The sequence below is a fragment of the Oryzias latipes genome, chromosome 6, assembly GCF_002234675.1.
Source record: "Oryzias latipes chromosome 6, ASM223467v1".
NCBI classification, from domain to species: Eukaryota; Metazoa; Chordata; class Actinopteri; order Beloniformes; family Adrianichthyidae; genus Oryzias; species Oryzias latipes.
Window position 1 is genome coordinate 13,510,081 of NC_019864.2, and position 25,341 is coordinate 13,535,421.

The 25,341-nt window shown below is 39.5% G+C and overlaps 2 protein-coding genes and 1 long non-coding RNA gene across 4 annotated transcripts; all 3 read left to right on the forward strand.

Moving 5' to 3' along the window:
* The first annotated feature begins 881 nt into the window (after positions 1-881).
* On the forward strand, positions 882-6,039 carry LOC101163077 (vegetative cell wall protein gp1). Of its 2 annotated transcripts, XM_004069531.4 has the most exons (9): positions 882-1,096; positions 2,100-2,988; positions 3,615-3,729; positions 4,428-4,608; positions 4,719-4,733; positions 4,938-5,021; positions 5,277-5,347; positions 5,489-5,624; positions 5,716-6,039. In XM_004069531.4, the coding sequence occupies exons 1-9, from the start codon at positions 1,022-1,024 to the stop codon at positions 5,737-5,739; spliced, it is 1,590 nt and encodes a 529-aa protein (XP_004069579.1). In that variant the 5' UTR covers positions 882-1,021; the 3' UTR covers positions 5,740-6,039. The 2 variants fall into 2 exon arrangements, with proteins under 2 accessions (XP_004069579.1, XP_011474252.1); XM_011475950.3 differs by lacking the exon at positions 4,719-4,733.
* Positions 6,040-10,518: 4,479 nt separating this feature from the next.
* LOC105354203 lies at positions 10,519-16,951 on the forward strand. Its single transcript, XR_908877.3, has 2 exons — positions 10,519-10,920; positions 15,412-16,951. It is a non-coding gene; the product is annotated as an uncharacterized LOC105354203 (long non-coding RNA).
* Positions 16,952-17,581: 630 nt separating this feature from the next.
* Positions 17,582-25,341, forward strand: LOC101174345 (neuroepithelial cell-transforming gene 1 protein). Its single transcript, XM_004069918.4, has 12 exons — positions 17,582-18,470; positions 19,363-19,429; positions 19,654-19,713; positions 20,505-20,612; positions 20,706-20,867; positions 20,948-21,010; positions 21,098-21,194; positions 21,261-21,337; positions 21,429-21,686; positions 21,765-21,935; positions 22,022-22,208; positions 24,136-25,341. Exons 1-12 carry the CDS (start codon positions 18,328-18,330, stop codon positions 24,456-24,458), a joined length of 1,716 nt encoding a protein of 571 aa, XP_004069966.1. The 5' UTR covers positions 17,582-18,327; the 3' UTR covers positions 24,459-25,341.

Here is a 25,341-nt window from a genome sequence, read left to right on the forward strand (position 1 = left end):
TCAAAATTTAAATAAAAAAACTGTAATTTACATAGTTTCTGGAGAGAAGTAGCAGTTTGTTGCAAATTTGTCCCAAAGTTGTGAGCAGGGGCGTTGGTGAAGAGCAACCCTGCTCCCCTTTACACAATCTCCCACTGGCTTACAGCCATTCATACCCACAACCTAACTTTATCGGTGCAATGAAATGGCAAGCAATATCAGAGCTATCCAGCCGTACATTTTTGTGCCAGATACCAGCACGGACAGGACAAAGACGTACATGGACCTATTTGTCTGCAAGTGGATGCATCAGTATGGAGCAGAGCACAGAGCTTTTGGACCCCCCAGCACATTTTCTACATAAAAAATATGATCTTTTTTAAGCCGTATTTGTTGGACTGCACCTGGTTGAATTTATACAATGCCAATATTCTTTTTAAATGTTGGTGTGTTTAGTTTATATAACAATTCAGCTTTTTTTTATATACTTATTTGCTTAACTTCCTGTCATCCCAACTAATACACAGGATTACTTGCATTGGTCTTTAAATTAATATTGTAATATGTTTGTTTATATTTGGTCTATTATTTTCATGTGGGTCTCGTGAAAATAATGTAATAATCTCCGAGTTTTGATCTTGTTTCCTTTATAAAAGCCTCATTTGTAGAGATAACAGCACTGCACCCTCCTAGTCTTTCAAGTGTGGCACCAGTAAATATCAATAAATATTGACGAGTATAAGTAAAAAATATTTATATCCACGTTACATATAAATCCTCGTGTAACAAATGCATGACCGTTTTGGGACGCCCTGTTCTCATCCGGTTTACTGCGTTGCTGAGCCAGCGGACCAATCAGGTGGGCCGTTGTTCAGCTTCAACCAATCACAGCTGGAGTTGGTTCAGGGAGGAGGTGGGAGGGACCGCTTGTTGTGGCTTGTGGAGCTGATGCGCCTAAGGTTCTATCCAAGCGTGTGAATCTGGACCGAAGTGGTCCCGTCTTCGCGGCTGTCCCGTCTGAGCTGCACGGCTGCAAGAGGGGATGGGGGGCAACAGCCCGAGCCACCTCCCCGAAGAGAATAGAGGCAGGGGGGTAACTTTTGTGAAGGGCATTCGGGTGAGTGAAATGTCACAACAACGTGGAGTAGCATGTCACTTCTGGTGTTATTTTACACTTCAAGCTAGGATTTGTGGTTTATTTTGTGCTTGTCTTTTAGCAAGTCAAATTCACAATTTTTGATTCATAAACTAGTTTATGTCGTGTGTTTTCAATAATTAGTAGCCCAGTATTTTTTTTAGACAAAATGTACAATTAAGCTAATCCACAAATAAAAAAGTTACTAAATATCTTTATGCCATTTGCATTAATTTATTAGAGGATCATTATTTCAATTACTCCCCTATTTTCTTTGTAAGATAATCATTTTCTTTAAAAAAAATTCTTAACAACCTTAAAGTTTTTTTTTATTTTAAATTTTTATTTATTTCTTTTACTTTTTAATCCATGTTTTTTTATTTCCATTAGTTTTTCTTATATTAAAGGCTGTATAAATAAAGTTTTAATATTCTGTTTGGTTCTAGAGAAAAAGGAAAAAGAAAAGAAAAGGGGAAAAAATATTGTTTGTTTAAGTAGACAGATTCCAAAATCCCAACGGTGACTAAATTATGTAAATATTTCACAAAATATATATATATAATAAAAATGTATAATTTTACTAGAGGGTTATTTTTTTCTGCAATTCTATTTATTTTATCGCAAAAAATATTAACTACCTAAAAGTTATTCATTTTTCATGATATTAGTTAATGTTATAAATCAATTTTTAGATTATATGCATTACTTTTTCTTATATTTAAAGCAAGCAAATAAAGTTTTGAATATTTTTTGTTCTGATGTAAAAAAAAAGTATGGTTTATTTAAATAAACTTTTACACAGTATCTAAACTGTTATCTTATTTAACCTGGTTTAAGATTAATAATACAGGTTTTTAACAGTATTTCTAACCTAAAATAACTTTTTTAAGTTGATCTGTCTTTGGGGAAACAACACAACAAACACCAAGATAAAGATACAAATATTTTGATCAAAAGTGGTATTAATCTGGATTTTTCTTGTCAGCTCTCGGACAACGTCATCAACCGGATGAAGCTTTCCCCCAAAGGTTCCACTCCTCTGATCCTCTCTGAGCCTCAAACATCAGCTACCACTCCAGGTCCTGCATCGCCCGTGCAAAGTTTGTCACCTCCTCTTCCTCAGGAAGCCTCACCACCCTCACAGCCTCTCCTTACCAAACTGGCCCCTCCTCCAGTGAAGTTTCACTCCCTTCCTCCTTCTTCAGTGGAGCCTGTGGAGTCCACCTCACCTGCAGAGGCCCAAACTTGCCCTTTTGTTTCTTCTGCACAGAGTAAAACACCAGCAGTGCCTGAATATCCGGTTTCTGTTGTGGAGTCGGTGACACCAACTCATTCAAAGCTAGAGGCCCAAACTCCTGCCCCGGTGCTTGAGCAAACGGCTGAACTCCTTAACCGTTCTCCTGGTGAGGAAACCCCCCCTGCATTTGAGCCTTCGTCCCAAACCCCTGCTGTGACAATCCAACCTGCTGCTGCTGCTGAGCCTCTGGAATCTGCTGCCCCGTCACCCGCAGAACCAGCTTCTCTGTCTCCCACTCTTGAATCTGCACAAGTTGAATCCCTACTTCCCTCGGCTCCCAGTGAAGCTGCAGAGACGACTCCATGTGCAGCCCCCCCTGCTGTGGTCACAGACGTGCCTTCGGTTCTGGAACCACCGGCTGGACCTGCATCACAACCGCCTGCTTCTTTAGAGGAAACCTCTCCTCCCTGCCATGATGAGCCATCTGCTGTTCCCACAGAAGAGTCTTTTGGAAAGTTTACAGCATCACCTCTTCCTGATCCAACCCTTCCAGCTGGGGGATCCACCATGAGCACATCTGGGCCTCCTCAGGATGAGGATGAGGAACCTTTTTGCCCAGTTTCTCCTCCTACAGCAGGTTGGTTGACTCTAATGCTCTTAACCGGAGCAGTGCCGAACCTGCCAAAGCCCTCATTATTTTCCAGCCGCTCCTCTCCATGTTGCAGCTTTTTACTCTCACATCACTTGATACATTTGAAATCAGAACAGCAGAGATATCCGGAAGACTTGTGGGACGGTGGCCCTTGGATTCATCAGTAATTCATAACTAGAAAACTTAAGAAGATGCAATAGGATACACTTTCATTTGTGAACGTTGAGCATTTCATCAATGCACAACTCCCTTTTTTAGTGTTTTATTCATTTAATTTCTACTTGACTCTCTATTTAAGCCCAAGCAGGTCCAAAAAGAGTCTGTCGGGTCACTTTGCAGGTGGCAAAGGGATTATTAACCTCTATTTCTGAATTTGACATGGAGTTTTGATGCATATATTACTGTGGCTGTGAGATAAAAGATGCTGATCTAAAGACAGTTCGTTCAGTCAGAATGAGGGACACAAAAACTATGTAAGAAACTTCTCTGAAGAGGAATTTTTCCCCCCCAACTTTATCAAGCAACTAGTTTTAACAGAAATGATTACAAACAAATTCTATTTGTATGATTCACCTCATTAATTCATCTAAAACATGTATTTTCATACGCAGCTCTGCCCATTTCTCCTGAAGAGGTAGAAGAAGATCTGAGGCGAAGGATCAAGGCAGAGATGGAGAAAGATCTGCAGCAGGAGATGAACCAGAGGAGGCAGGAACTGGAGCGACAGTAAGGACAGAAAACCACAGCTATGGGAATCCGCTACATACTGCCATGACTGTTTGGTGATAGATAATTGATTAGGCTGTTTATTTAAGCATCAACTGTCATTAAAATTTAAAATAGGTGAAAGTCCCACTCTGGTCATCTTTTGATCTATTATAAAAGCATTCCCAGTGCTCTTTTAATTATGATTTTACCATTTTTAGTCCAAAAAAAAATAAAAGAATCAGTGGTTTTCTAGGTCATACTTTCTGCAGAGCAGCAGCAGTACATTAGAAATTTGCCTCTGAGTTGTGGGTGGGACTGTTGGTGTGGAGTAAGCCCACCGCCCGTCCCTTCCCCATTGCTCGTGGCATTTTTTCATCTGCTCCCGATTCACAACGATTTGAAGAAAGAAATACTCAGATATGCAACTTTAAGTTGAATTTTCTTTATATGTGTCATCAATCATTAGAAAAATGCCACCAAAAATGTTAAACACAATCTTTATTTAAGTGGATCTTTATTTAGTTTAACTTGTATGCCAGTAATAGTTTGTTTCACCTGCAGCATTTATGAATCTGATTATTCTCTTTATTATCCCGTAGACTCTGTCTTGAAAAAGCGCTCTTGTCTTTTTCAAAGCTCTGCAGGAACGCTAACGTTACAGTCGTATTTGGTAACAATCATCTGCCGATAAACTCACTTCTGTGCTCTTCATGCAGGCTGGAGGAGATGAGGGCTCGAGCTGAAGCTGAGGCAAAGGCCGCATCCCGGGCTCGGGTAGAGGAGCAGGTGAAGAAGACTCTGGAGGAGGAGAAGGCGGCCTATGTGGAAAAGCTGACAGAGTCCATCGCAAAAGAGCGCATCAAGTCCGAAGATGAGAAGCTGGCAGCACAGCTTTATGTGAGCAGAAACACACAAAAATGCAGCTTTTGTGTCACGTTCTCCTCTGTAGACTGGATTGTTTCATCCTCTTATTGTTCTTTGCATTTCTTACACTTACCTTGTTTCAGTGGATGGAGCTGAAGGTGAGTCTGAACAGATTTATTTCTCCCTCCCGTGCATGTCTAACTGTTCTTCTAATCACATAAACTTGTGTCAATCACCACTTCTCAGTTCTTTTTAAAGAAAGGCAAAAATGGGGTCTCAGAAGCACATTAAAAAGTGGGTTACACTGCAGTACATGGAGTTTTGCAGCCGTGCTCAAATCTCTAAATGTCCAATGCATGCAGGCTCGCCAGCTTGAGGAGAAAGAGGAGGAGCTGAAGAAGAGGGAGGAGCTTCGAAAGAAACAAGTCGCAAAGCTTGAAGCAAAGGTGAGTTAACGTTTAAAGATGGATCTTTTCGCTTTAAAACCCAAGTTTTTATTTGATTTATTATTTGTAATGTATGTAAAATTGTTGATTTGTTTATTTTTTTTGCTACACTCCAGCAGCAACAGGAGGAAATAAAACATAATTTCTAATGCTGTTGCCATTTCTGGCCGCCAGAGGCCAGCAACACACACTGAATTCCTGTGAGGCAAATTGGATGTTATATTGATCTCATCTGTATTGTTTTCCTCCGGGTAGTGTGCACAGTTTTACAGAGTGTCAGCTGAGAGCTTCCAGAAAGGCAAAGAGGAGACTGAAAGCCGTTTTTTGTAAGTGATTTTACATAATTGATTTAAAAACAGGACTTGGAATGCTGCACACTCCAACTGACAAACAATAGAATAAAAACTGAATGCTATAATAAAAATTTATATCTATTTTATGTTTTGTTTTTCGGCTTTTGTCATTAGGCGTTTCAACATCCAGCCAGTGTGTGGGGATCTGCAGAGTCAGATACTGAAGTGCTACAAGGAGAACGCTGGAAGAACCCTGATGTGTTCGAGCATCGCATCAGCCTACATGCAGTGTGTGAACAAAGCCAAAAAGGTACAAAATTCACTTTTTTAGCAGTAATGGTACATCATTCCTCTTAACCAGTAAGAAAAGAATTCCATTCTGTTTTTTTTCTCTAATGCAGGATAAACTTGTCCCTGGAGGCTAATGTGGACCGCTTGATGAGAGCCACAACTTTAAAGAAATAAAACCAGGAGTCACATCTAACCTGGGATATACCTGAAAATGTGCCATATTTCCAGAGTTAATTGTAGGTGTAGTAAAGGGGATGGCTAGAGTCACAAAGCTTCAAGTTATAGTTACACTACGTATTGATCACTATAAAGGTTGTCATAGATTTGTTTAATACATTTTACATGCTTTAATGGCACCTGAGTGTTAACATAAATATGTGTAAAGGTTTTGACACATATGGAAAACATCAATAAATGTTATTTTGACAATTACTGGACTGCTTGATGGAAATAATGTGTGTTTTTTAGTCTCTTGGGGGAGCACTTGCATTTCGGATGCCCGTCACTGAAAGAGCTCCTCTAATATGAGGAGGTGCAGATGGTGGCTGTTCTTATTCATGTCTCCTGAGTTCTCCTCCACCGACATTTTCATGTAGTCCAGGCTCCACCGGCTTTATAAAGTTTGCAACGCCTGCTAAAAGACAGACCTTGGAAGTCCTCGAATTGGACCCTACAAGCTCAAATCTCCACTACGTTCCTTCTTTCTTTTGTCTTTTAACTGTTGCCGGGCACTTTTAATTGAATTTGAAAACTGCAAAAGTAGAAATGCTTAAAACTGTGCTAACTGAAACCGCAGCAGTGCTTCATCAGATGAAGTGTGAATGTAGCTGTCATGTGATTTCTCGTCCACCGTGTTCTGCTTTGTCTCAGAAGGACTCGTCTGTTTCTGCATATGTGCTGTTAGTGCAGGCGCAGTCTCTGACAGAAAAACCTAGACGAGGAAAAACAGAAGTGAAGCTGAACTTGGCAGACCAAAGCTAACGTCAGTCAGCCACACAGGAATTAGTCCCCACTTGACCTGACTTTGTGTGGCTTTTTCCTTTCTAACAAACTCAGAGTACACATTTGTGGCTTAGAGGAACAGCCACAATTTTTACTTCTGTTTTGGTTTTATTTTTACTTATAGAGTTGGTTTTTTTGTCAGGATTCACACTTTACCCGAGTCAAATGAAATGCTCAAGAAAATTCTCCTTTTTCAATTAGGTGAATTTAGAATCAAATAGAATCAAAGCAGATAGAATTATAGTGAATCAACCGACAATTAAAAGAAGCAACAAAAAGGAAAAAATGATTATAGAAAGTCTATCCAAACAGCTTTAAAGATTTACAATGATCTTCTTTTATCTATTTTCAAAGTGTTGCCAGTGGTCTTTTAATTCTGTTAATGCCGTTTTTTATCAAAACCCAAAAACCTGTGTTGTTTTCTTGGACATAGTTTCTGCATCTCTGAGTTGTTGGTGAAACTGTTGGTGTGGAGCGACCCTTCCCATCATCCATCTGTTTACATGCTCTCCCGGTAGCTTACAGTCCCTTACAACCTCAAACAAACATTACAGACACAACAACAGAAATGGTAGCAATATTGGAGCCATCCAGCCGTACACTTTGGAGCCAGATAGTTCCGTGTTTTAAAAAGCATGCTTCTCATATGTCACTACCAAAACGGAGTCTCTGATTGATCAAGGTATAGCTGTTTGGCGTGTAACCCTTGTGCTATCCTAGGCACTTTACCATTGGGAGTTGGGTCATCTAGACCCACTAGACAGTGCTCTGAACCTTTTTTCTTCAATGATTTGTGATCTTCACTGGTGTCCATGGATTACATGAAATCTTTCCACCTTTATCCACCTTTGTCATGGTAGGGAGAACACGTCAATGTAAGAGTGGGGTCATAGGGTCATAGGTGGGGTCACAAGGGTTAAGCAGTCAGAAGTTCAACCAGTTGTGCTTTCATACCCGGTTTGTGCATAGAGCAGACTTTAAAAATTGCGTAGCGTTAAGTGGACACAAGAGTTATGAACGCAGGGGCCTGAAACTGAGGTTTACGGGTCCTTACACAGACTTGTCATTCAAAGTGCTCACCTGAGCGCCAGTTACTGAGGGCGCTTTGTACATAGCTTTACATTGAACACCCAAACAATTGGATCTGCTTTGAATTCTCTAGTAGAAACACCTAGGCATGTGACGATGACCGCATCACTGCACATTTTTTTTGTTGAAAGTTTTTCATTGTTGTTGAAAGTTCTGCATATGGTGCGTGATTGGAACTATAATCAACACATGAAACACATTCATCTTTGCTGATAATTTACTTTTTCTGCTAGTCCTGTGTTCAGATGTCTAGGGTTTCTGGGGTAAACCTTTTATTACTGTTCTCCTTCACTCCCTGCACGCGGCTCTCACACCCTCTACGCTGCACGTGCGCGGTTTCAGAAGCACACACACACACACACACATCCTCATTCTACAACAGAAGTTTCCGTCTCGCGAGGAAATACTGTGTTCTAAGTATTCATTTCCATTGTATTCATTTCCATTACAAGCTGTGTGCGTTCTTGAGTGCGCGACACGGCTGCCCGCCGGAGGATTTTGTGTTGTGGGGAGTTGTTTATTTTCTGTTCACCTTCACTTCATAACACCAAACATGAATGCGCACTGTTAGATTTCGATGAATATCACTACATGTTTTGTTTGGGAACTATTTTGTGCAGCGCAAAGATACGTATCTGTATAAACAAAGGCGGAGCCTCCTGCCCCGTGTTCTTCATGGGTGTCAGGCTTCATGGCTACCGGAAAGGTGACAAAGTGTCTGTAGTCTCGTTTATTACTGGGCAATATATAATATTCTGAGAAGATGTCTGTACCAGAGAGCACAGGTGATACTCACGTGCAGCTCCAGAGCGGTCCGCTGCAGAAGAATCAACACGCACCCCCAACACACTTGTGTGTGCTCCTTCCTCCTTCACATGCAGCGGCTGACACACATTCACATAGTCATTCTACAACACCTATATTGTTAGTTCATTAGTTAGATAGGTAGTTTTTACTGTTATTTGATAATAAAGAATACTGCGTTGTAATTGTATTCATTTATGACGTGGCCTACGAGGGAGTTTTTGTTTGGTGGGGGGGAACACCGTGCCCCCTGCTGGTTCATCACCGCGGTGATCAAAAATCCCACACCGTCACACCGCTGATATAAGTTACAAACTCAAGTCTCTTTTTTTTCTCCTGAAAGAAAAACAGTTTGAATTTTCCTCTTAGAGGACAGTTTTGTTGAGCATCCTTGTCCTCCAAAGCAGATTTGCATGTTCCCTGAATATCATCAGTGCTGAATGATGCGAGTTTAGCTGCACTTGGACGGCAATGCGTTTGATGTTATGCAATCAATCCTTTCATTGATTCTGCTATAACAAAGCGTCACCAAGGACAAATCTGAGTCTTCATAGTCCTGGAGTGTGGTTGTTACATAACAGCGCTTTGTGTGTGCGTGTGTGCACTTTCTTGTTTGCCTTTTGCGATTGAGTGAGTGTGCACGCTTCTCCTCCAGAGTCTACGATTCAGACCACAGATCAGCAGTTGAACTGCTTTGTCTCCAGTTCAGGTAAAATGCTACTGACCGCGTCTCTAAATGAAATGTGGCTTACATAAACCTTGGGGGCGTTAAAGTCAATGTCCTGAATACATCTGTGTCTCCAGCTGCAAATCATTCCTTGTGAATCTCCCTAAAATCTTTCAATTTAATTCCAATTTCTAGTTTCTTTTACATCTTACATCTTCATCTTCATTTAGATCTTTTTACATCAGTTTTTCTATCTTCATCTTTTAATGTCAGAATGATGATCAGGATACAGCACTCTGTTTCTTTGAGCAATAAATTTGTGTGTTATAGTCTTTAGACGGAGAACAAAAACAAAGACGACTCCAGCAGCTTTACAAATGATTTCAGTGGTTCTGATTGTTGTCTTAAACCTCTATGTTGGCAGGGTTTGACATTTGTGAAGCTTGTTTGCTGCACATTTCACAGTCGGTTAAGTTACAAAGAGTGAATTGACTGCATCCCTTTTTTTAATTCTTGTTGCTTGCACAGATCTGGTGGTCCAACAAGCTTTGGCAAGAAATGTGATCTAGCTTTGTCATGAAGCAGTAGTAGTTAAAAGGTGCTGCCTCACTGTGACATTTCAGTCTTTCTGTCTCATAAATTTTAGTTAAAAATCTGAAAGTTCCTTTTCCTGGTGTGACTTGCATTAATTCCAGTAAAAACAAATAGTCTTTCAACCAGAAACAAACATTGAAGCTCAGTTAATTGTTATTCGTTATGAAGCAAAATTCAAACTTTTAGAAAAGTTGACAAACTTGAAATTTTTTTAATTTTTATTAGAAAAGCTGCAAAATGTCCAAACCCAGAAAAGACTTCCAGTATCCTCCAGAGGAGGAGTTTGGTGTGGAGCTCAGGAGCTGAGATGACTCAGCTTTCACAGCCTTCCCTCTTGGCATCTTCAGAGCGGGCAGATGAAAGGAGGTGATGAAGCGAGTCACTGTGTGGTCAGCTGACACACTTCAGAAGAACGTATTCTGGGAAAGGAAGCTCTGCTCCGGGACACGCATCCGTACAAACGCCTTAGGTCCTTGACGGCAAAACAATTATTTCATTTCCCGTTGCACCGGTGGAATGCGGCGTGACATTTCTTCTCTATAAGTCCTGCCCTCTCTCTCTCGCAAGCTCCATATGGATACTATTACATCCTTCCTTTTTTGAGGGAATTTCCCGGTTTAGGTGTTTTCCTCTGAAGCAGTTACAGATATGAGTTGTTTTTCTTGTTTACTCAAAAAAAACCTGTTAACCGAAAACTAAGACACAAATCTGGGTCTAAGGTTACAAACATCAGGACAGATATTTGTCAAAGGAACTTGAAATGATTGTCTGGTTGGTTATGTGTGTATCTACACAGCATCTATTGTCAATCTGATATGCTTCATGAGTATTTCTATCATACAGGCATCCGATGCTGACCAATAACGATGTGAATGATGTGAACCCTGAGCAGTCCCTCCACGTTTGTGCGTTTTCATGACTCACCGGTACAATAATGACTGTACCAGAGCGGCGGATAAAAGGGCTCACGTTGACTGTGAAGAGGAGAGAGATAGGCGAGTGGGCTGAGCTCACTCTGACACCTCTGTCTCAGAGCTCTTCTGCTGCTCAGAGCAAACACACCTACCAAGAGGACTGCGCCATGATAATCCCGGCAAAGGCATGGCTGGCTTTCAGCCTGGGAGAGGACGTGTGGCGAGAAAAGGACCATTTGGGACAGGTAAGTATCTGTAATGATCACATTTTGTCCTATTTTTGGGATCGTAGTTGTAATGCTGGTTGTAGTTTTGCTTTTAGTGTATTTCTGAACCAGTTAGTCAGCTTTGGATGCACTGAATGAGAAGTCTTCCTTGTATTTTTAAACCTTTGCTAACTCTAAAGTTGGGTGGATTCATGAGAATGTCAAAAGTAGGTTTATATCATCAGTTTCCAGGACTTTACTGCACATCATCCCATCAACACCTCCTTTTATAAAATTTAAGTGTTTGTTGTGTTTATTGCAGAGGCAATCGCGTATTCTTTGTTGAGTCATTTTGTGTCTTAGCTAACGATCCTCATGGTCCATTAAAGTCCCACTCCAATCATCTTTTGAGTTATTTTTAAAGTGTTGTCTTTGAATTATGATTATGCTGTTTTTAGGCCAAATTAAAAAACAGTGTTGTTTTCTAGTGCAGAGTGGCAGTAGTTCTGTAGAAATTCCCCCCTGAGTTGTGGGCGGGATTACTGGTGCGGAGCAACCCCGCCCCCTACTTCCTGTCATCCATCTGTTTACATGCTTTCCTGCTAGCCTACAGCCCCTCACACCCACAACCTAACATTATTGGTGTAACAAAAATGGCGAGCGAAATCTATGCTATCCAGCCGTACAGTTTTGAGCCACGTGCCAGGTCAGACTATGAAACCGGAGCTTGTGGCTTACTGCTGTAGCTTCCACAACACAACTACATGCTTTATCCAACAGCATATCTGTGTCTGCTCCTCAGTCTCTATTATTTGAATAAAGAAATACTCAGAAAAGCATTTTTAAGGTTAATTGTCTTAATATATGCCCTCCGTCATCAGACAAAAGCCACACGAAAATATTAAAAACATAGTTTTTTACTTGGAGTGGGTCTTTAAACACTCTCTCATCCTCCACTGACTCTTTGCGGTGACATACTTGGACCACTTCAGGGTTTTTTAATGCATCAACCCCTAATCCCCAACACAAACACCATTCTAACATTTTGATCCTATTTCTTCTTTGTCTTCTTTCATCACAGGTGAGACGATAAAGATTCAGACCTTAATAACATCAGAGTGGTAAATCTCTGAACTCCTCTCTAGCTAATCATCCTTCAGCCTTAAAGAAATTGATATTTCTGATAATTCTGTCCGTTATCCTTTGGTGCTGATCTTCTGAATTACCATCATCACATCAAGCCTGATGTGTAAACAAGTGCCTCATGAACAATGATGAAAAGCCCAGGAAATGGTTTTCATGACTCATCTGTCACAAGGCTGATTGCTTTAAATCCAGGAAGCAAAGCTGGGGCATGGGGACGTGACACATGTCCCACTTTAAGCCTTTTATATCACAAGCTGTTGTTGGTCAAGGAGGTAAATAGATTTATTTGTCAGTGCCATCATTTCTGAGACAGAAGTGAGTTTGGACCAAGAGGTCAACTTCCCAAAACCTCACCAGTGTCATACTTACCGGTACTTACCTCTTAACCACTCTATCACTTATCACAACAGTTCAAAGCTTGATGCTTTCAGTGTTTTTTTTGTAATTTACTGTTTTGAGACAATATGCTTTATCATTCATCTGTTAAACACTGCAAACCGGCTGAGAAATTCTTGCTAAAATACATCAAAAGGATCTCAAATCTACAGCGTTCAGAGTTAATCATGAAGTGAAACGCACCTCACCAGCTTCCTGCTTTGGTTTTTCCCCAGCAAATGACCACAATGAGGTCAAAAGGTCCTAAAAATCTGTTTTGGTTTTAAACAGTGTTTAAATCATACTGCTTAGAGCTGCTAGACACTAAATGCATCAAACCAAGTCTCCACTCTACCAAACAGGGTGCGTACAAAGTTCATAAGCTCATTCGTTGATAGGTTTTTATCTCTCTGACTCACAAGCACTTGATTCCACATATTCCTACCTTCCCCTTTCGAGGATAATGGCTTTCCCTGTCAGGTTAATGAACTCACTAAAGCCTGGAAAGAAGCTCATGTGGAGGAAGGCCCTCCACCTTTAGGGTGGGTTCATTTCCTGTCCCTCCTGCAATGTTTCCTCCAGCATTTGCTCATCCTATCCTGGTGATGGCCAGCTGACTCACTCCTGTCCTCAGACAGCAATGACACCACCCAAAAGCACGTGTCGAATTCAAGCTAGTGTAGAGGCCCTGAGTTTTATTAAGATGTGTCACCGGTCCACTTAGGTGATGCATGGCATTGAGGTTCAACTCATTTTCTTTCACATTAAAGGTTTGCTGTTTTTCTTCTTTTTCTTGTAGATGTAGCTTTAGAAACAAGATTCAAGGGAATGGAGAAGAAATGGAGAAAGTATTTGTCACTTAGAAATTTTCCTTCAATGTGAATCAAGGCTATTTGTGAATAAACACAACTAACAAACCTGCTACACTTACAGTCCAGGACTGTAAGGACCATATATTTTTTTCTGTTTTTCTGCACCTTTGGGTAAAAATTTAGCTGTCAGCACATAATCAAAAGCTCACCAAAATTTGCACACTCCTAGTACCCGCTGAAAATGAATTGGGCGTAGTACATGACCCCCCCCCACACACACACACACACCCACACACACTCACACAAAATGATGGCATCCCACCCAAAATCTCTTATGTGGCTTAAAATTAATATTTCAAAATCTGCTAACAAAATCAAAAGACATATATACAAAGGAAGTTTGAAATTATTATAGGATGGCTGCATGACCCATGGCTTGGCAGTCAATTTTTTTTGACAAAGTTTGAAACTTGACAATTTTCTAATTTTCGAACAAAATGGTAATAGAAACCTTTTATTCAACCGATCTTTACAAAATTTCACTCGCCACCACCTTTGACCTTTGACGTTTGGAAGAGGCCTCCATCTTGAATTTAAAAAAAAAATCAACTTTAGTACCAGCTACAAATTTAAATTCCACTTAGTAATTTTAATGAATCATCTCCCACGTCCTTGAGCATCATTGGGAATCTGCTTGAGAAAAAATTTTGGAATTAGAAGTTGTTGATTTTGAACGGCGTTAGAGTGGCGAGCTCGCAAAAGTGGCATTTCCTTGTTGTTTGCATATTTTTTACCAGAATACTGTAAAAATGTAATAGGTTTTTGGAAAAACATAACTAACAGCCCATCAGGGATGCTCTCATTGGAAAAGGAAAATTTGACGGTGCTAATAAATATTTTCTTTTTTTTTTCTAAAAATAATTTTTATCTGAATGTTTGCTTTTACAGAGTGTTTCACTAGTTAGAACCTAAAAAAGAAAAACGTCCATCTCTTACAGAGACCTACAAATAGCAGGTATTTGAAAGCACACACCATCACATGCACAAAAAAGCACACACCATCACATGCACAATCTTCTAACCAGTAAAATAGAAGGACTTTGAGAACTCAAGCACAGCTTTTTTTTACAGATGAAAAACATGCACCAACCCTTGAAAATTCATCTGTTTTGCAATTAAATTTTCGTGTTTGTTTTTTTTACTAAAACTTTTAGTTTGACCTTGAATCTTATTTTTTTATATGTTTTTCCATCATGAAGAAATGAAACACTGTTGTGGTGGTGGAAGCATCATGATTTGTATTTATTCTCTTGCCAATTACATGACAGATTTAATTAAATTCAGTCAAACACAAATGTCCCTATATGTCAAATTATTTTAATGGGATAATAATTTTAAAAGTTAAATTAACTATTATTACTAAGAAAAGGTATTGTTATCTCCAGGGTAATACAAAAATATCTGATCAGATATTTGCTCTCTCTATATACGTAGATTCATTTCTGGGGAGTTTTCTCCACATTTTGACCTGAAAACTATATTTACTGTAGGGCTAATTACCCTTTCATGGTTCTTATCCTGTGAGCTGCTGCCAGTATTTAAAATCCTTTCCTGCAGAGCATGAGTCAGTGTTGTTCTGGGAATGAAAATATGCTATTTGCTTTTGCAGTAAAAAGATAAACAGAGTTGAGTCTATAACATGGAGCAACAATACAGGAGTTGATTCATCCTGCAGTGACTGTGTACCTATTTCTGTAGGGATAACAAGCATGCTGTGTTGAGGGTTGAGGTATTAGTGCATTCAGATAAACAGACTTGACAGAGTCAGGATGCAGCAGCTTCACTGAAGAGGTCAAGAGGTCTCAATAGTTTTTTTTAAATGCATTTGTGTCGTCTTCAATTACTCCTTTATTAGTAATTTTATGCAATGCTGCAGTGAAATAACATAAACAAAACATGAACTTTGGATTGTCACATATCAATAAACTAAGAAGAAAACCAAATACAAGCACAGAGATAAAGAAAAGTGTGTTTGCTAGATCTTTTCTTTGTCATGCATTCAAAGGATAAGACACAGAACTGTGTTTGTGGTTTGTGTCCATTAGAACCTCTTTCTCTGAAATGGAAGCATAGTTAAAAATGTAAATATGTGTATTCTTTTGTGTGTCTTGATGTATCATGTTGTTCTTTTTCATAGTATTTAAGGATCTGCTGAACCAGGTGGATGGAGCAGCAGGAGACTTCCACTTTGCCGATGCCCCCTTCAGAAATATACCATTGACTCTTATAAAGTGAACCTAATGAAGGTTCTGTACCTTTTCACAAGTCATACCTGTCATAAAAACTCATACACCATCTTTTTTTTTGCTTGAAATAAGCCACAATTGTTTTTTTTCCACCCATGTTTTTGACTAACTTGCAGTGACCTACCTAAATGCACATCATTCATTTTGTTTTACCATATGACAGGTTTCCAGTTTGTGTATTGACCTACCCTCAGAAACTGATTTCATTTGGTGACATAGATGTTTGTAGTTTTTCCTCTAGCACCACATGAATTCAGTGTTCTTATGGTGGACAAGCAGCCCATACAGTATAAACTATGAACAGTTAAAAAGTAGATCATAAAGGACTTCTCACAGTTGTGGTCCTATTGCTTATTTTTGTTCATTTGCATTTTAACTAGAAAAAAAACCAACGCAAATCTTGTTCTGTTTTTGTTGAGCAGGCTGTGTGTGTCTTTTAGACAGATCAGAAAATTATTCTAACTTCCAGTTATGGTGACTCATATTTGAGTCAGCTCCTCCGGTGTGGGGCTGCACGGTGGTGCAGTGCTTTCACAGCAAGATGGTCGTGGTTTGCATGTTGCCCAAGGTGTGATTGTGTGGCCCTGCAAAAGACTTCACCTGCAACAGGGGAAGGTGGGGAACACCACACCTTCATCTAACAGTGGCCTGGTTGGCTCAAGCTACCCTCTGACCCTAAAAGGGATTCAGAGGGTTCCGAAGATTGATGGATGGATGGATGCGCCTGTGTGCAGGAAGAAGCTCTGGGCTTCAGGACTTTTTGCTGGCCTGAGGCTTGTTCAACGTTCATTTTAATAAATCGCAGCATAAAAGCTACTTTGTTAACTATGACACCAATTTTCTTCATCATAGCATTTTATATCATTTAAATCTATTGGTGGATCCCCTACTTACCATCATCATTGTAGGCAAAATAAAACCACATAAAACTATGAAAGAAGACAATGTTAGATTTTTTTCAAACAGTTTGTAGGCAAAAAAAATTGATTTTATATGGTACCACTTCTAAAGAGATTGTATCTTGGAAAAACTGCTGAGAAAGCCATGAGAAAAAATTTTATTTCTGTGTTTGTGTTCTGAAATGTTTGATGCTCTAAGTGGATTTTACTTTACAACAAAGGGAAATTGTGTTAAGTACACACAAAATCCAAAACCTTTTTTGCAAATGTCAAAAAATAAAAAGACATAACTTTAGTCGCCAGTCTCATTGTTTGCAGGGTTTTATCACATTTCAAAAGAGTTCTGCTTAGGTCTTGTTAGAATTTCTTACAAGTATTTACCATGTGGACGCTATATTGGAACTATCAAGAACCTAATGAATTGATCTGTCATTTTTGTGGCAGCTACTGAAATTGTATTGTCAGTTCCTCCATTTTTGTATTTCTTTTTTCAATCTGTCTTAATGTTTGCTAATAAAGGTGACTAACAGGATGATGTGGGTGTTTTCATGTATTAATGGGAGTTTTAACCACATACCCTGAAGAACTAGTGAAAAAATGATTATATTATGGATTATGTGCATGCATTTAACCCATCTGAAAAAATAGGATCCATGCTCTGAAATAGTACAAAAAATAACTTGTGAACCGCAATAGAGCACAAATAGGTGAACAATTAAAGACGTTTATGTGTGATGGGGGTTATTTTAGTCTTGAAAGTAATTTCTTCGGGTGGTACAGCCTTTCTTGATTTCTTACAACCTTTTCTGTGTGATTGAAAGCAGTACTGGAACACTCTGTGGTTCCAAATGTATGTGAGCTTTAGCTGGAAAATAATATTTTGTTTCAAAAAGAGCAAGAAAAGGGCAATTAATAATGAAAGAGACTGACGGTTAAAAATCTGGAAATGTGAGTCTTTCGTTTAAAGAGAGTCAAAGTCTCAGTGAAAACTGATTTTTTTAATACTTTTTTTACTTTCAAAAGTTGCTCAGAAAACAGAAAGAAACCCAGACAAGAGGAGGTCTGGCAGACCCAAAGTCACAGTTGAATCAGACGATACGTTTGTGAGAGTGAACGCCTGAATAATAGATGGATTATGGGGGCAACAGGTTTAAAAACAGGTTGAGGAAAGCCGAAACTGTAGGGATGACAAAACAAGTTGCAGTAAGAACTACATTGCTGAAGAGTCAGATAAGACAAAAAATGTGGCATTCAACATTCAGCATTAGCATTACAGCATTCAACCAATAAAATAAAAAAAAGTTTACTGTCCTCTGTCCCTCTCACAGAGCCTATCTGAACCCCCCATCTATGTCAAAACCCCCTGAGGACAAATGAACAAGATGGTAAACGTGAATTCATAGAGTGAAAGCAAAGCAGCCGCAAGTACCAACAAGCATTTTTAAAAGGTCCTACAGAGGACTTGAAAGAAATCTCTAAAAGAAGATTTTATTTTTTTTGAAGAAGGAACTTTTAAAAAGATAGTGCTCAGGTGCAAAATCACACCTACAAGTCAAGTTAGGTCGTTTATGTGTCACAGATAATTTTGCTAAAAATAGACCCCTGCACTATCTGGAGACCCTATTTTTAAGTTTTCGAGGGAACAGGAAGTATTGAGTTTGATTCTGATGCATTTCAGTCTTTTGAGAATATGCCCCTCCCACATGCCGTTTGGCCTCTCCTGATTGGTCGATTTCCAACAATCCGCCATATTCAAACTTCCGCTGTTTGGTGTGTGGACTGTCATCGATCTTTTTACTTTCTATTTTGCTCATCAAACCAATTAATTGAGTTCATTTTAAAGCTTTTTCAGAAATCATATTGGTTAAAAATCGACTGAGTTTATTTTAGAACGAAGACTCCCGGAAAATGGACGATACTGACGATATTTGCCCGAGGACGGTGGAAAACAATAAGCGCACACTGCGCAAAATGTCAACGAGAACGTCTACTACGAGTATCATCAGCGCTGCTGAGTCCTCTCCTCCAAAACCGAGAAGCAACTCAAAGAAGTATGTCAACGTGAAACATAAAAATGTCTCTATTGGTGGAACTTTGCGGAATAATTTCACTTAAACAACGCATTTACAACGAGATAAGCGGCATGACTGAGAGTGAAGCATTAACGAATGATGCATTCAAGTGCACCTCGAAAATTACGGGGTTTTTTGCACTTTACCCTCTTAGGATTGCATTTTTGCTATCCTACCTTTCTGTGGTTTAAAAGTAATAGGTGCGGAGGTATATACCTCAAAAGTTTATTGTAGGCAATAAACAATAGAGCTTGTTGTTAAAGGTATTTTGTAATTTTTTTTTAAATCGGAACCGTCCGAACGGAAACAGAAAACATTGCATTTAAAACCGGTAAAAGCATTTGTATCATGTTTTCTTAATTAAACGTACACATTGACATACATATAATATTTCATTGTTTATTTACTTTTATTGTGCTTCTCTCATGATCATCATTCAATTAAAGCTCAGTTGGAAGTGAATGGAAAGCAGCTTGTAAACAATGCTATCGGGATCTAATATCTGTGCATTTTCAAATGCTTGCAAACCTTTTAAAGGTGCAACGAACATATGTATAAATGTTGATTTAGCTGTTTCTGCACATTAGACACGTATTGCTCAGATGGTAGAGAAATATTCTCATCGGTATAAACCATGCTGATGCTCCTCATGTGATGAACACCATTACTGTACTACATAGTACTGTGTGGTTGAGATCAGAACTTTTGTTATTTTAAAATACAATTACAAAACATCCTGAAAATAATATTTATCTCTTGTGTTTATATGTCTTTATGTCATACTCTGAAACCATTGATCTTGTCAGTGTTATAAAAAAGTCAAATAACTCATCAAACGTCTTGTCTTCACCATCTGTCTTGGATCCTGTAGACCTCCACTTCAGAGAGGCAGCTCCTTTACATTTCTCACACCGGGGACTCCATGGGACTTCACTCTGGTGAGTTCACAATACGGCACCACCACAGTGGACCCAGAGCTTCACCATATCTGCAAATCAGATGCAGAGTGGCATGTGGCAATTCTTCCAAACAAGCTGAAACGTGGAATCAATATACACATTCAAATCTGGAGCAGTTTGTCTGAATAAATATGCAGGTGTTTCTATGGTCTGTGCATTTTTATCTGAAGTAACCAGTGTTTTTTTTTGTTACACCACTCCAGAAAAGAAAGCGCAAAGAGAAAGACGATGACACCATCAGTCTGTCCAGCTTCGACCTCAAGGTGGGACCTCCTACTCTTGTCTACCCCATGTGTAGCAAGCACCTGTGAATGTATCCTCGCAGTCGACTTTATTCCCTCTGCATGACTCAGGTCCTCACCACAGAGAGCCATGAGTGTTAGAAGTGTGTGAGCTCAGGATAATCACTTAAACTGGCACAACCACTCATGACGGTAGATCTGGCCTCTTGTGTCTCTAAGCATGCTCGGTGGCTTTGTCATTTATCTGATAATGGATTCAGACAGTATGGAAGCTAATTCCAACACAGCATATAGTAGCCACAAAAAATCATTTAAAATCCCACTCCAATCATCTTTTGAGCTATTTTAAAAGCATTCCCAGTGGTCATTTAATTATGATTATGCTGTTTTTAGCCAAACCAAATAACCTGCGCAATTTTTTAGGACACAGTTTCTGCAGAGCAGCAGTAGTTCATTACAAATTCACATCTAAGTTGTTGGCAGGACTATTATGCGGAGCAACACCACCCCCCTTCCCCTCCCCATAGTGGAGTGGAGCAGGGAGCTTATAGCCCACCCAGTGTATGTCCTATATTCCAAATAAGCTCTTTCTCCAACAGCAGTTTTTCATCTGTTCCTGATTCACAAACAATTTGAATAAAGAAATACCCAGAAATGCAATTTTAAGCCTAACTTTGTTTTCATCATCCCTCATGAGAAAAATGGCACAAGAACATGTTAAAAAAAAAACACCAGTTCCATCACAGTGGGTCTTTAAAAATGATTCATGTGGTGATTAATTCATATAACCTGTACTTTACTCTATTATTCAGGAACCCAGTAACAAGCGTGTTCGACCGCTGGCCAAAGTTTCATCCCTCGTTAATCTGATGTCGCCCTCAAAGAACGGAGCAGTGCGGCGCTTTGGTCAGACCATTCAGGTACACTGATTCTAAGCCCTCACAAATGTCTTAAATTGTAGGGTTTTTTTATGATTTTTGTAGTAAAATGTTCACATGTGTGTATTTTTCTAGTCATTGCGCGCTGATACCAAGTCACCGGGGACAACTCTGAAAGGCAACAGCAGATCTTCAGGTCCAACTCCCACGAAACGAAGAAACAGCACTTTGTGGTCGGAGACGCTGGACATCCATCAGAAGAGCACCTTCTCTACCAAAGAGATCAAGAGACAGGAGGTTGTTGGCTTCAGGTTCAGTTAAGAGACGTCTTTGAACAAAGCTAACAAGTAACTCCCTTTGTGCTTTTATTTTTTTAGGCAATTTATGAACTTTTCAGAGGGGAGCAGGACCTCATTGAGGATCTTCAGCTTGCGCGAAAGGCAGGAAAAACCGAACACCCCAAATCATGCAAAGCAAACCACCATTGCATCTTTGTTGACTTTGTGGTCTGCACGTCTCTCGTTTAGGCATACCATGACCCCATGCTGAAACTGTCCATCATGACAGAGGAGGAGCTAGCTCACATTTTTGGTGACCTGGATGCTTACATCCCTTTACATGAAGGTACGTTTTCTGCCGTTGGCTTTTGTAAAATCCAGTTTTGATGCTAACTCCTGCGTTCACCGGCAGACTTATTGATTAAGCTAACAGAGGAAACTGGCTCGGATGGAACCGTAGCTCAGATTGGGCAAATAGTAATAGACTGGGTAAGTACGAACTGACAGTTTTAGGTAGCAGTAAAATAATCCTATTGATTGATTTTTGTATTTTAAAAACTCCCCAAACATGCCTTCCCAGCTGCCTGGCTTGAACGCCTATAGAAACTACTGCAGCAACCAGCTGGCAGCCAAAGCGCTGCTGGACCAGAAGAAACAGGACAGACGGGTCCAGGACTTTCTGCAGCGCTGTCTTGAGTCCCCCTTTAGCAGGAAGTTGGACCTTTGGAGCTTCCTTGACATTCCACGTTCACGCCTGGTGAAATATCCGCTGTTGCTGCGGGAAATCCTCAGACATACGCCTCCCGATCACCCAGATGTGACCAGCCTGGAGAAAGCAGTATGTTCCACCATTTTTCTTTCATTTTGAATGATATTTTTTGGTCCTTTTACTAATGTTTATTATTATGTTATCCAGATCGCAATAATCCAGGAGATTCTGTCAGACATCAACGTGAGAAAGGGAGAGTCTGAATGCCAGTATTACATAGATAAGTTGGAGTATCTGGATGAGAAGCAGCGGGACCCTCTCATTGATAACTGCAAGACGCTGCTGTGTCACGGCGAGCTGCGCACAAAGAGTGGTTCGGTAGGGGGCTTTCCTATTATCTTTTGATTTCTGTGAAAACTTTTTTTTCTTTTGCTAACTTCTGCTACCTCCTTTCCTGTTTTCAGAGGCTACACGTATTTCTCTTCTCTGAGCTGCTGGTTCTGACCCGACCAGTAACCCGAAACGACAAGAGCTGCTTCCAGGTGTGCCGTCGGCCCATTCCTGTGAAAGATCTGGCTCTGGAAGACCTGCAGGATGGAGAGATCCGCATGGGGGGGTCCTTCAGAGGGGCCTTTACCAACGGAGAAAAGGGTGAGCTGAGCTGCACTCCGCCTGAATTATAATGCCGGTTTTCTCCTAAATGCTTAATCGAAAGAATTAACTTCTGCGGTCTGCACAAACATCTTTGAGTCTTTGTCACATTTGAGACAACGTTTTGTCTTTAAAAATGTTTAAAAAAGTAATTTTTTGATTGATATAAATATAAGTAATCTTTTCTTAAGATGACGTTCACACCACATGTGATTCAGACTAACTTTTGGGTATTACTGCGTACTGTAGGATTGTTTTTCAGATCTTATCAACCTTTGAAAGTCATTGTAAGTTCCGCAAACCTTTTAGACTGAAAATGCCTGTTATGTCAGAGGACAAAATAATGATTACCTTCAGAAGTACAAAAAAATCAAATTAGGATTGAAGTATGTCTTTGTTTCTTCAGTGATTAAGTAAAGCTACACAAACACCAACGTTTCCACAGATTAGTTCTTAATAAAAATCACATTTATTCCTCTAACTGCAACTTTAAGATTGTTCTACAGTTCTTACATTTACATTCCAATGAAAATGGTGTTTTTAGCATGTTCCTGTGGTATTTTTCTCACGATGGGGGATATGAAAGAGGAAAATGAACCTTAAAATTGCATTTCTGAGTATTTCTTTATTCAAATCGTGGGGAACAGACAGACAAAAAATGCAGGTGGAGCTACAGTCAGTGGGCCACAACATCTCTGCTCTGCTCCATTCTGATGCATCCACTTCCACACATCTTCGTTTTCCTCGTCTGAGCTGGCATCTGATGCAAAACTGTATGACTGGAGAGCTCTGACATTGTTAACCTAATGTTAGGTTGGTGTTGTAGCTAGCTGGAAGCTAGCGGGACAGCTTGTAATATGACAGGTGATGGGAAGTGGGGTGGGGTTACCCTACGCCAACAGTTCCGCCCACAACTCAGAGGCGCATTTCTACTAAACTACTGCCACTTTGCAAAAACTATGTCCATGATTTTGGCTAAAAACGGCATAATCATAATTAGAAGACCACTGGAAACGCTTTGAAAATAAATGAAAAGATGATTGGAGTGGGACTTTAAACAAACGTGCATTCACTCAGACTTTTTGTTCCTAATCTCCAAGAAGCTATCACTCCAGATAATCTTTGTAATGGGACTAAAAGTCAAACTTTTTACCTCAGTCATCGTTGTTAGGCTAATCTTTAACATATTTCTGTTTTTACATGCAAACTGCAGAACCTCTTTTGTATGTCGAGACTAAATGATGCAAAAGATAAGTGAATGATTTGACAATGTTTGTAAAAAGGAAGCAATAAACTATGATAGCATTTTTGATTTTAGAAAGATGTTGCCACTGGCATTAAAATTAGAAGATATTTGATTGCAATTCTGCATGTTAAACAGGAGTGAACAGAACATTTTACTTGGGTATAAAGGTTAAAAATAACAACAGTGGAATATTCTAGTAAGACGATACACTCTAAGTGGAGAAGTTTTGAAAGATAATAGCGGTATAGAAACATTTTCCTGTTGGTTTAGGTTTTTGTTTCTGTCTTTCTCTGCCTCTGGTTTTGGTGAACTGTTAAAATAGTTATCTGCTCTCTCAATCTTCTACTTGTGGTGCGAGGCAGGAAGTCTATGTTTGAAGGAGCTTTTTCACAGAAAACAGTAAAATAATTTTTATGACAGCAAAATAAGCCATGTTTAAGTTAAATCTTGGCTCAGAAATTAAATAAAAACAGCTTTTACCTGAAATATAATCATAGTGGGCTCAGTAAAATAAGATATTAAATATATGCTATTGAAATTGTATGTTTACAGAGACGAGGAAGGTTTAGTGATTTTGCTTGTTTGTTCAGAAATCACTTTAATTTTGGCCCATAAATATTAATGTATGACATGACGCAGTTTCACATCATCTGAACTCCCCCTTCCTGTCTGTGTTTCTAGCTAAGAATGTTTTCCGAGTGAGCTCCATGGATGCTTCCCACTGCCAGTCCCACACCCTGCATGTCAGCGATGTTTACCACAAGCAGCAGTGGCTCAACTGCCTACGCACGGCGATAGCCCAACAGCAAGGGGCCTCGCCTGATGTCCAGGAGGGGGAAGCCGTCCCGGCAAAGCGCCGCTCCGCTGCCAGGATCTGCGATGTAAATACAGACGAGAACTGTCCACCCGCCTCAGGTCCCAAACTCAGACGTCAGACGCTCTCCAAAAGCAGACTGGACCAGAAGTTACACGAGTCACAGAAGAGAAAGGAAACTAAAGTTTAAGTGTTTACTCTTTACAAGACCTATGCTTCCAAATATTCTTTTTCCTTATCAGTAAGTTTTAAAGCAGCCAATTTGTATTTTGCTGTATCTTTCTAGCTGCACTGAAAATCCGTTTCAATCATCTCCGTCCTGATGGATACGAAGTGTTTCTGCTTCAATTGTGTTAATAGTTTACAAAAAGCAAAAGATGCCACTTGCCAGTCTGTGTAATCCAGTTACACGTGTGTAAAATTAGTATCTCGTGTGTGTTAACAATTTTTATACCACTTGTAGTGTTTATGTTTTACATTTATTCCATGATGTGTTTTTTTTAACCAATTTGGTAAATGTACAATCATGTATAATGTTAACAGGGCTGAAATAAGGAAGTTGAGGTGTTGCAACATCTGTGTTTCCCTAAAAAAGAAAAGCCCCTGAGTGACACAGCTCTAAAAAATGTTCAGATTTAATTCAGGATTATGAGTGAAATTCAACTGAAAAGTCTGACTCCAGACATGAAATAAGTACAAACATTTTTTACAAGTATGTATTTAGCAAAAATGTGTTGGTAAAAGGAAAAAAAAGAGAAGTAAAGCACTGTTTACTCTGTTGTACTAAGTTTAACTGTCTGTGTGGGTTTTTTTTATTGCAGCAAACATACCTTTGACTTGATTCTGACAACTCAGTCACTTACCTCCTGCTATTTTTTTCTGCTTTTCAGCTCTGTGTCACAACACTTTTAAAACAGACCAACCACATTAGCAGCTGCTCTTCTTTTAAATCCAAATGACACGTCTTTTTAAACTCGGAATGAAAAGTTAACAAATATGGAGCACAATTTCTGTTTTATGTGTAAAAAAGTTTAAAACTGGTGAAATAAAATGTTCATGTTCTCATAAAATCA

What these genes read in the sequence shown, in the direction of transcription:
- LOC101163077 (XM_004069531.4), top strand. Translation starts at nt 1,022, where the DNA reads ATGGGGGGCAACAGCCCGAGCCACCTCCCCGAAGAGAATAGAGGCAGG. An exon ending in AGGCAGGAACTGGAGCGACA is followed by an intron (nt 3,730 to 4,427) that starts GTAAGGACAGAA and finishes CTCTTCATGCAG; the next exon opens with GCTGGAGGAGATGAGGGCTC. An exon ending in GAGACTGAAAGCCGTTTTTT is followed by an intron (nt 5,348 to 5,488) that starts GTAAGTGATTTT and finishes TTTTGTCATTAG; the next exon opens with GCGTTTCAACATCCAGCCAG.
- LOC101174345 (XM_004069918.4), top strand. Translation starts at nt 18,328, where the DNA reads ATGGACGATACTGACGATATTTGCCCGAGGACGGTGGAAAACAATAAG. An exon ending in AAGAGATCAAGAGACAGGAG is followed by an intron (nt 20,868 to 20,947) that starts GTTGTTGGCTTC and finishes TTATTTTTTTAG; the next exon opens with GCAATTTATGAACTTTTCAG. An exon ending in ATCTTCAGCTTGCGCGAAAG is followed by an intron (nt 21,011 to 21,097) that starts GCAGGAAAAACC and finishes TCTCTCGTTTAG; the next exon opens with GCATACCATGACCCCATGCT.